The sequence below is a fragment of the Setaria viridis genome, chromosome 2 (assembly GCF_005286985.2).
Source record: "Setaria viridis chromosome 2, Setaria_viridis_v4.0, whole genome shotgun sequence".
In the NCBI taxonomy this organism is placed as follows: Eukaryota; Viridiplantae; Streptophyta; class Magnoliopsida; order Poales; family Poaceae; genus Setaria; species Setaria viridis.
Window position 1 is genome coordinate 43,339,031 of NC_048264.2, and position 11,353 is coordinate 43,350,383.

Genomic DNA, 11,353 nt, shown 5'->3' on the forward strand with positions numbered 1-11,353 from the left:
CAGGGTTCTACAATTATTTTAATAATTAGCTCATGTTTAGTTCTCCTAATTAGCATCCGAACATCCGATGTGACACTGTTAAAGTTTAACACCTCATATCAAACACCCCCTTAGTCACCGGCCCACTAGAGAACCACCTTTACGTAATTGGGCCTCCAAGTAGCCGGGCGACCGGCCCAGCGCTCCCCGCGTCGTTTGTCAGGCATATCCATCCAATCTTCTTCGTCTCCACGAGCGGCCGCGCCGGTGCCACCGCCGCTCCGGCAGCAGATTTTAACCCCTAAACCCCGGCGGTTCCCGCCCGCCGCGCCATGGCCGAAATGCTCACCCTCCCGCTCCCCCTCCGCGCGCCTGCGCCGCCGCCGCGCCCTACTATCCCCAACCCCATAATCACCCACCGCCAGCCTCACACCTCCTCCTCCCCTCCTCGCCTCTTCTCCCCGACCTCCCTCCTCTCCACTTCCCGCCCCACCCCGACCTCCTCCTCGCGCAAGCCGCGCCTCGGCCGCCCGCTCGACCCCTCCCGCGGCGGGACCGGCGGCGACGACCAGCCGTGGCACCTGCCGCCGTCCCTCTCCCTCCCCGCCCGCCGCGCGCTCCTCGCGCTCCTCGCCGACCCATCCGAACACTTCTCCCCGCGCGACATCCTCTCCGCTCTACCCGAGAACGACCTCGCTGCTGTCGTGAACGCGCTCGCCTCACGCGCTGGGCACCCCGGCGTCGCGCTCGCCGCGGTCCGCGCGGCGCGGGACCTTCACGGTGACCGCGCCCTCCACCAACCGCGCGTGCTCCCCGCCGCCGTCCGCGTGCTCGCGCGCGCCGGCCGCCTCTCCGAGGCCGCCGCTCTCCTCGAGGCCGCGCCGGCGCCCGATGCCAGCGCATACACGGCACTCGTGTCCGCATTCTCCCGTGCCGGCCGGTTCCGGGACGCGGTCTGCGTGTTCCGGCGCATGGTTGATAGCGGCGTGCGGCCGGCTCTCGTCACCTACAACGTCGTGCTCCATGTCTACTCCAAGATGGCTGTCCCGTGGAAGGAAGTGGTGGCGCTCGTCGACTCCATGAAGGAGGACGGCGTTGCGATGGACAGGTATACTTACAACACGCTCATCAGCTGTTGCCGTCGTAGGGGGCTTTACAGGGAGGCCTCGCAGGTGTTTGATGAGATGAGGGCTGCTGGGTTCGAACCTGACAAGGTCACATTCAATTCCCTGGTTGATGTGTATGGTAAGGCACGGAGGCATGAGGATGCAATTGGGGTTCTCAAGGAGATGAAGAATGCAGGCTGTCCACCCAGTGTGGTGACCTACAACTCCCTCATCTCAGCCTATGTCAAGGATGGGTTGTTGGAAGGGGCCGTGGAGCTGAAACAGGAGATGGAGTTGAAGGGGATCAAGCCAGATGTGGTTACATACACAACATTGATCTCTGGCCTTGATAGGGTTGGCAAAATTGATGCAGCTGTTGGGACATACACTGAAATGGTGAGGAACGGATGTAGCCCGAATCTGTGCACGTACAATGCATTGATCAAGATGCATGGGGTAAGGGGGAAGTTCACAGAGATGATGGCTGTATTTGATGAGCTCAGGGCTGCTGGGTATGTGCCGGATGTTGTCACGTGGAACACACTCTTGGCAGTGTTTGGGCAGAATGGTTTAGACTCTGAGGTTTCTGGTGTATTTAAGGAGATGAAGAAAGCTGGTTATATCCCCGAGAGGGACACATATGTTTCACTGATTAGTTCCTATAGTCGATGTGGTTTGTTTGATCAAGCAATGGAGATATACAAGAGGATGATAGAAGCTGGTATATATCCAGACGTTTCGACCTACAATGCTGTTCTATCTGCATTGGCTCGGGGTGGTCGCTGGGAACAGGCAGAAAAGATGTTTGCTGAGATGGAGGATCGGGACTGTAAGCCAGATGAACTCAGTTATTCATCATTGCTTCATGCATATGCTAATGCAAAGAAGTTGGACAAAATGAAAGCTCTGTCAGAAGATATATACTCAGAGAGGATTGAACCACACAACTGGCTTGTAAAAACATTGGTCTTAGTCAACAACAAAGTTAATAATTTATCCGAGACAGAAAAGGCATTCCAGGAACTGAGGAGGAGGCGTTGCTCCCTGGACATTAATGTTCTTAACGCTATGATATCCGTATATGGGAAAAATAGGATGGTCAAGAAAGTGGAAGAGATTCTTTCACTCATGAAAGAGAATTGTATCAACCACAGTGCTGCAACCTATAATAGCCTGATGCATATGTATTCCCGTTTAGGTGACTCTGAAAAGTGTGAAACGATCCTCACTGAGATCAAGTCAAGTGGTATGCGCCCTGATCGATACTCTTATAACACTGTGATATATGCATATGGAAGAAAAGGACAGGTGAAAGAAGCCTCAAGGTTGTTCTCTGAGATGAAATGTTCAGGCGTGAAACCGGATATTGTGACGTACAATATTTTCATCAAGAGCTATGTCGCCAACACAATGTTTGAAGAAGCTATTGATTTAGTACGCTATATGGTTGCCCAGGGTTGCAAGCCCAATGAGAGAACTTACAATTCAATATTGCAGGGCTATTGTAGACATGGAAGGATGGTAGAGGCCAAATCATTCCTTATTAACCTTCCTAAGCTTTATCCTGGAATATCTAAACAAGAAAAGCAGAGACTGCTAGAACTATGGGCAAAACACACTTCGTAATATAGTTGTTGAGAATGAAACCATTTTGGGAATTCCTGAGGATGATAAGTAGATAGTACTATTTTCTTTTTTGCCCTTAGTGGCATGTACATCAGAGTGGATTTGTACAGATTACATGTATTGTGAAGAAGAATTGAAAGAAGCTGATGAAATACATATAGTTCCTCTGCTAAATTTGCAGGGGAACTCATGTTGTAGAACCTTCATACTGGATGAACCACCTTGATTTTGTAATTGCATCTGCCATTTTGGACCTGATCTGTTGGAAGTTTTGCCTATGAACAATACATGCATGCATTTGTTGTCTTAATTTATATACTTAAAGAGCAGTGATGTGTGTTTATTAATTGTTTTTGTAAGTTTATCTCTCTGGTTCTCTTTGCTGAAAATTTAAGTTGTATTTGCATTCTCACAGTAAACTGAAAACGGGTACATCTAGTTTTCTATTTTGATAAAGTTATTTTTAGAAGTTCTGCACATGTTTAGTCAAGGTATGTATGTGAGGGACTGTACCACTTGTAACCTAGAGTTGACTTGCTTTGTTATAGATCTGTATTTTCATTTGTGTGAGATTGTCTGAATTATTAGTAGTAGACCTGTAGGATTGTTTTATCAGCAACTTGTGGTTTTTCTCTTTATATTTCAATGCAGCTGAAGGTTGATGCAGACTAGTCTGAAGATGCTATTTCGAAGATGTGTGTCTAATGAACAGCTCTATTTGTCGGTACAAGAAGTCATGAACCTGTGCTAAGTCATGGTGAGACTCAACATTTTTCTATGTCTGATTTGCTACATTTTTTCCTTTGGAGTCCACTGTTCATTTTTGTTGTATTGTCCTTATATTTGAATTCAGGAAAATGTTTTCTCCAAGAGTTATCCTGGTTGCTGAGGAACCTCTTGTGCTGATAGTGGATATCCTTACTGCCAGCTGATGCCTGTCTGCCTACAGTGAAATCTGAATGTGACCCAATCATGAGGTCTTCCATTAGCTGCCATATTGCAAAACAATACACTGCACATCTATTGGATGTTGCATGTATATTTGGCTTGCACAGGTGAAGTTGATTAGTCATTCATTTAGCATACTGTTCTAAGTTGTGAACATGCTGTGGTGCTTATATGTTTTATCCATGTATGTGCATAGTTCTTTGATTCTTTCCCTATTAAGTGACCACACATTTTATATGTTTGATGTCCAAGTACAAATTATATCACTGGCATCTATCATCGATCTGTATTTATCAAAATAACAATTAGTTGCATTCTCCTAAACCATGAGCTAGACTCTGAATATTGAATAACATAGGCCTCATCTGCTCCAGGATATATTGTAATAGTACAGTCTGCCACTGCCTGCATAGTTATGTAGTAACCATATAATAACCATAACATGAGGAAGAGAAGCTTGAGATATTTACCACCCTTTTTTTTCTGAACTTTTCCGTTACATGCATGTGGTTTCGCATAGGACGCCTACTTTCATGACAGGTTATTATGATTCAAGCAACAGTGTCTCAGTTACACCAAAGTGATACTTCTCAGTTAGGCCCCGTTTGGATACACAATGCTAATTTTTAGCACAGTGTTAAACTTTAGCACCCTCAAATGGAGTGCTGAAGTTTAGCACTTGGGGTTATTTGGATACAGTGCTAAAGTTTAGCATGTTGGGTGAGAAATGACTACATTGTCCTCATTTATGACTGGCTTGGGGAAAAGTGGAGAGGAGAGAGAGGGGGCAGCAGGGAAAAAATGAGCTTGGGACCACTTTTAGCACTCATTAGCACCTTTTAGCATCCCTTGGGTGTGCTAAAGAAAATGGGGGTGCTAAACTTTAGCACACCCCTTTTAGCACCCTGTTTGGGAGCCCAAGTGCTAAGGTGCTAAAAAGTGGGGTGCTAAAGTTTAGCACCCCTCTCCAAACGGGACCTTAATCCTGATGTACTGGATCATGTGTTCTTTTGCAGTAATGTGCAATCAATACTGAGAAACCTTGCGTGCATATTCAAAGGAAGGCAACCGATTTCATTTCTTCAGGCGGTACACATGGTACATGAACCATGGAAGGGTTCTACCACTTTCTGCGAAGGAAGATGACTGATTTCTTCAGCTCGTAAGTTTTCTAACGCCGCCGCTGTGCATGTTGCTACTGCAGTTGGCTTTGAAAGGTGTCCCAACTTTGCGCAACGCAACGGAAAGTTGCTCCTGGCCGGGTTCATCATCTCGCAGCGCCGCCTGTCGCTTGCGTGCTGGCTTGGCCTGTCCCTGGTGACTTGGGTGAGTGCCTACTGCCTAGTAATTGTAGGTTGTCAAGAGGCATCTTTGCCGCCTCAGATGATGGGGGTTGGCATCAGGCGTGGGGTGGATTGCGCTCAAACTCCATGATGGTGTTGAGCATCTACGCTAAACCATGATGGGATCTACTGTTGGAACCCCACTTTGGGGTTGGATGCCTTGAACTCGGGGAATTTTCATAAAGCAACTTTGTCAATAGCTTTAAGATAACAAATCTTACTAGATGGTACGTAAATGTGTTATTTACTGTCACTGTGTCGCATCCTACCTTATACTGAAACTTCTGGTTGTAGGAAAGGCGACTAACTTTTCTGGCAACTAGCTGTTTTGCTCCATACGGGGTATGCTCTGAATTCTGGTGAGTGGATCTACATCTCGTGTTCCGGCAAAATATTCCCGCCCCGGTTCCAGAACGTGAGCACCACATATTCTCCTTTTTCCGGCCGCAAGTTGCCGGTGGTTTGCAAATCCCCTTTTTCCCGCGGCGGAATGGCAATAATTGTTGGGAACGATTTGTTAATGAGGTGCTGACGGACACCGGTTGGCAGGGTCATCAATGATTTGGGCGTCCCTCCCGTGAAAAAGGAATGCGCCGGCTGGAGCCTGGAGACCGCGACATCAGTGCGTCTCGCCATAGCGCCGTGCACGAAGGAATTGGCCAATTGGGGTTGGAGGAGAAGAACCAGCCTGGAACCATCGATCTCACCATTCTCGAGCAGGCTGGACCGGGACAGCGGCTTGCGTCCGGCGCAGGCAGGCAGGGCAGGGGGATCCCGGCGTTCGTGGTACGGTCACGGGCGGGATTCACTCAGATCCGCGGTGCCAGAGAAGTTGCTCCGGCGTCTTTAGCGCGGTAAGATCCGGCTGTAACGCTTTTCCAGATCTGCTCAGCAGTTTACCTTCGCTGTAACTGCGGCCACAGCTGCGTTAAACAATTGGTGTCAGTTGTAAAAGAAACCAAATTGGTGTCAACTGTCAACTACGCCGGCCAATCGATTTCCACGGCCGACGAGCGACGATGGTGCAGAACAGCTGATGCGGACCATGCGGTACATACCACAACAGAACAGTTTTTATGCGTTGGGTTGGTTGCGCGAATGCGCGTAGTAGGTGAATCGAAAAGCCACCAGAGTTCGAAGAACGCTACTAGTAGGGTAGCGTGGCGGCAGCAAACAAACACGCGTCGTGGTGACCACCCTCGGCCCGGGCGAGCGGCGCTGATCCGTGGCGCACGCCATCCTACTCGTATGATTGGTACGACGCACGGGGGCTTGGAATCTACGTCTGTTGCCATTGCCACCTCCCGCGCCAACTACTACCTTTTGTTTTTGCGTGCCTTTCCAAGTTCCAAATTCTTTCTTTTTGAAATTGAATTTTCCAAATTCTCATTCCATCGTGAATATGCAGATTGTGACCTGAGCGAGCACACTGAACTACTGAAAAAGCACCGCACACGTCTCAGTGGCTTGATATTTGCACGGAGCGATCGTAACTAGCGTACACACGGTATATGGCAAAATATGCAGTAGCTGGTCCATCGCATTCACAATTCACATTTCGCGCGCGCTGTAGATATCAAGAGGAATTGGCTCGGCTGGCAGGTGTCGATGTGGCCCTGTGGACGTCGCATATACCAGCAGGCGGCAGCTGTGTCCGATCAGGATTTGCCCGCAGAGCACAACTTCGGTATCGCGAGTTCGCGACGCCATTGCCATTGCTTGTCCTTTGCAAAAATTGCAAAACCGCATACCGATCGTTGAGAGCAAGCGAGCATCGCGACCGCGACATGTAGCAACAACGGTGTTTCGTCCCAACAGGCAGCGCCAACCGACAGGCGCGTCCCAACGAACAGATCGGGCCAGCAGGGCGCCAGGCCACTCCAGGACAGGGACATGAGACTGGGAGCAGACAGATCCACGATTAAAAAGGGGATATAGGATGGATCATGCAATGATTTATATAATAAAGATATAAATAAATCATCTCAATCTCAATGGGGTACAAGAGAAAAGGAGGGGAGAAGAAAGAATCCGAGGTGGGTAGTGTATCACCAAACGCGAGTGGAACTACTGCACACAGCACAGCAAAGAGGCGTGCCCAGCCTGTTAGCAAGAAAAAATGGACAAGAGCACAGCGCGGAAACGAGCTACGGCGTCAAAGCCCCGGGGCACGGCGGCTAGCTGCATCATGGTGTCGTGTTGTGGCGCGTCGTCCCGGCGGCCGGACGCCCCGGACCCGGGTGGCTGGTGCTGTGCAGGCCGCCGGCCGTCCCCCAGCTCGCGCGCGCGTGCGTCGGCGTCCGTGTTTCTAGGCGAGGAGGGCGACGAGGCCCAGCGCGGCCGCCATGATGCCGCCTGCCACGGTCCTTCCAGCAGCCTGCAGATTCACCACCAACGAGGCATTGATCAGTCAGCCACGTATCCATGTAAAAAAAACAAGCAAACAGTACTGCAGTAATCAGTGATGCTCTTGCAGCGGCTACACGAGTCTCGTGATCTGTCACGGCAACAGTATGTACAGTCTGTACACTACTGTACGTACTGCAGACTGTATAAATGTATTTCGGTGACTTCTGAATTCTGATCACATGCGTGGCTTCCCTACCATTTAGTAAATGGCACTCTTGATTTGTTGTTAGTGAATGAATAATGAACGATTACTAGTGAAGACAGGCTTCGAGAATGCACGGTTGTTTTAGTAATGGTACTGTAAAAAAAACACTCTGCAAATTGCATTTTAATACATACGTACAGTACAGTACGTGATGGAATGCTAAATGGCGGACAGCTAATCGTGTCTCAACATTCAAACGGACCCTCATTAACAATGTCCGTGACACGGCTGGAAGCACATGCGTGCCTGGCCGACATGTCGGTGCCGTTTGGATCTAACCGGTTCCCGCTCATTATGGTCACGGTGTAGGTGTTACTAAACAATCAATTGTCAAATCGATGAGCATGACCTTTATCTCGCAAGAATATTAGAGCGTGGCCATAGATTAGCTGTCAGATGTGATCGCTATCACTACTTGATTCTAAACGCATTGTTAATTTTCAATTCTGAAAGTCTGAATGCAGCAGGGCTTTGGCAGTGCTTCACCACCGGCTTCTGGGAAGAAGCTCCCCAAACTCCGCTCTTTGGAGCCTTTCAAGGTAGGAGGAGCTGAAAAAAACAGCCCCCCGCAGCTTCACCCTCGGACGTGGGGCCATCTGACCCTTTTGCCCACCGAGCAGCATGGGGGAGGCGGGGGAGGAGAGGGGAGGCAGTACCATGGAAAGGGGCGGCGTGGGGAGGGACAGCGCGGAGGAGCCGGAGAGCGGCGCAGCACGGGCGCACCAACCTTCTCAGCTCACCGTGCAAGACTCCCACGCCGAGCGCCCGAGCGAGAGCAAGCTGTTCTCTCAATCTCCAATAGCACAGCCACAGCGACGGCATCACGGCGTGCGGCAGCGCCGGTGGGGCTCCTGGGTCTCGGAGACCCACGCCTCCATCCTATGCGGACTACACTCGCCGGCGGCTATGCATTTGATTGCTTTCTTGAACCAATCTATCCATGACGTGTAGCTAGCTAACTGATCGTGGCGGGTTCCCTCTGGTTGCAAGAAGATAAGAATCTGGCTGGGCACCCGGTGAGCGGAAAAGAAAAGGAGACAAGGGAAAAAATAGGAAGGAAAAAGGAAATGAAAAAGGAAAATAAAAAAGACAAAGGGACATTTCGTCTTTCTAAGTTAGACAGCCAATAGAAATATTTTTACCAAACATTTTTCTACCAAGACAGAAGAAAAAAAACTGTTCCATCGGAGAAACATGGCCTCAGCTGTTTTAGCTACAGCCGGGCCTGCCAAACAAACCCTAAGATTAACGGTAAAGCGTGAAATGGAAGCAGTTGTTACATCTGTTTTACTACGAGACCACGGAATTGTGGTTGTGATTTTTAGACGTGCACTGGATTGCTCATTGCTGGTGGAGATGCAGAGCAGAGCAGAGAAGAGAGCAACATACCGCGGTGTCGGCGGCGACGCCGTCGCCGACGGGGCCGGGTGCGTCGGCCTCGCTGGACGCAGGAGCCTTAGCCTTGGAGTGCTTGGTGCTGGTGGGTGCCTCGGCGACGGGGGCGGGGGCCGGGGCCTTGCTCTTCTTCTTCTTGCTCTTTGTGGACGAGGGCTTCTTCTTCTTCTTGGACGGGGCCGGGGCGGGGACCTCGGCGGGCTTGGTGGGCGGGGAGGCGGGGGTGTCGGCGGGGGCGGGCGGCGAGGCGGCGGGTGGCAACTCAGCTACAGGCGGGGTGGCGGGGGGCGTGGCCTTGGCCTTGGGCGCCGGGGCGGGGGTGGCCGCCTTGGGGGAGGGTTTGGGGGCCGCGGCGGGGGCAGGCGTGGTGGTGGTGGGCGGGGCTGCGGCGGGCGCCGGGGTGGCCGGGGTGGTGGGCGGCGCTGCGGCCGGGGCCGGGGTGGCGGGGGTGGTGGGCGGCGTCGCGGCTGGCGTGGGCGGCTTCTTGGACGGGGCCGGTGGGGTGGTGGTGGCGGCCGGCGCGGTGGCCGGGGCGGGGGTGGTGGACTTCTGCGCCGCGGCGGAGTGCGCGGCCAGGAGGCAGAGCAGCGCGAGGCAGAGAGCGCCGGCGCGCGCCATTGCGGGTGGCGGTGTGTGCGGCGGTTTGCTCGGCTTCCTGCGCTGCGGTTGCTGCTGCCTCGGGTCGCGGTGGTGGGAGTGGCAGGGGGTGGGCGCAGAGAGGGATAAATAGCAGGCAGCGGAGGGGGGGGGGGGGGGGGGGGGGGGGGAGCGAAGGAAGGGGGGTGAGGAGAAGCGGCGGGAGATGCCGCGGCGGCATTGCACAACTGGCGGTGGGCCAGCGGGGCCATGTGGAGGGTGGGGCGCCCGCGCCGGTTGGTGGCACGCCTTCACGTGGGTCGATGGGCCGATGAGTTGTGTTCGTGCTGTTGAGCAGGAGAGAGAGAGTCGGTGCAGCGGACACACCACCATCGTTGGGACGCGGCGGCCCAGGGAGAGGAGCGTAGGGTCTGGGCCCATAGGCCCCCCTGTGTGTGCCCGGCGGCGGCTGGCCGTTGGGACGTGTGAGTGTGAGCTTTTACGGTTTTACCTGCGTGGACATGTTTACCAGTTGTGATTTGGGCTGCTGGGCCTCGGTAGACTGACAGGACCATCTTTTTATTAGATAGATGGGCTAACGGTGAGCCTTAAAACTTTTGGGCCATATCCTGACGCTCCCTCTGCCTGTTTTCTTTCTGGATTTCTTTATTTCAGAGTGAGCTTCCTGCAGCTCCAAAAAAAGAAGAGTGAGCTTCCTCGTTAACGTTTGCACCGACACAAATCGTCAGCAGTTGGTGAGTCCACCTAAAATTATATGAGAATCGAGTGTATCTGTTAATTTGTGATGATGATGCGATTGGTGATGCTGATTTTCTTAATCATCTATCCCCGTTGATTGTCCTAGCTGTCTGAAAGCCTCAAGCTCCTTCGCACATGCCTGGACTGGATTCTTCTTCAGATATGTCGAACAGCACGCAAGCTTCCAGGACCGGACTGCTCCCAAAACGCACCTTAGATGAAGTCCACTCGAAAACTTCCACCAAGAAAGAACTCCGGAAGAAACTGGCCTCACTATTCCTCCTGCTCCTCATGGATTTGGGCCGCCCACAAGTAACCCATGGCCCATGGGCTTCACATGAGCTCCACGAGTACAGTATAGCTACTCAAATCAAAGCGTGAAAAAAGTTCCACGCTGTTAAGTGAAACACTGACAAAGCACGAACCAACTGTGAAAAGAAGGAAGGTCGATGGGACAACAGACGTGACAGAAAATTTGAGCACTCGCATCTGCACGAGAGTTGAGAGACGGCTTCACATCACTCACACAGGACCCGTAAAGCAAAGCCCAGTTGCAGTGCCGTCACCTCCTCACTGTGTTTGAGGCTTTGCCAGAGCCTGGAGAACACTTGGCTTCAAAGAATGAGCCTGGAGAGCATTGGAAAATGTAGCCGTGCTTCCACGACCTTTGACATCAAAAGCTGACCGGCCAAGGTTGAAACGGACAGGCAAGCTAGTCCAGTCCATCTCTGAAAAAGTGGACCAAACTTTGTTAACTACTTGAACACGAACATAGCCTGAAATTGTGGCTTTGGAAATAGCTCTCTTGTGGAGTACATGTGTGTTGTTCGTGTGTTTTGTTTTGCTAAGCAGACATCCTACCTGAAGAAGCATTGTTAGAAAGGCTAAAGCTAGGCACTAAAACTTGTGTGCGGTGTACTAAAGCAGCTTTGGATCAGGATGCGCCCGTCCTGAAATCCGGCTTTGTTCTAATCAAATCGGAGGTGTAGTATCACAAAAGATGAACG

At 51.6% G+C, this 11,353-nt stretch overlaps 2 protein-coding genes across 2 annotated transcripts; one reads left to right on the plus strand and one right to left on the minus strand.

Moving 5' to 3' along the window:
* Positions 1-198: 198 nt before the first annotated feature.
* On the plus strand, positions 199-3,021 carry LOC117844558 (uncharacterized). The gene has a single exon (XM_034725261.2). The coding sequence runs from the start codon at positions 312-314 to the stop codon at positions 2,709-2,711; it is 2,400 nt and encodes a 799-aa protein (XP_034581152.1). The 5' UTR covers positions 199-311; the 3' UTR covers positions 2,712-3,021.
* Positions 3,022-6,937: 3,916 nt separating this feature from the next.
* LOC117844559 (uncharacterized) lies at positions 6,938-9,724 on the minus strand. The gene is made up of 2 exons (XM_034725262.2): positions 9,006-9,724; positions 6,938-7,379 (listed from the first exon to the last, which is right to left on the minus strand). Exons 1-2 carry the CDS (start codon positions 9,627-9,629, stop codon positions 7,311-7,313), a joined length of 693 nt encoding a protein of 230 aa, XP_034581153.1. The 5' UTR covers positions 9,630-9,724; the 3' UTR covers positions 6,938-7,310.
* Between the last annotated feature and the right edge of the window lie 1,629 nt (positions 9,725-11,353).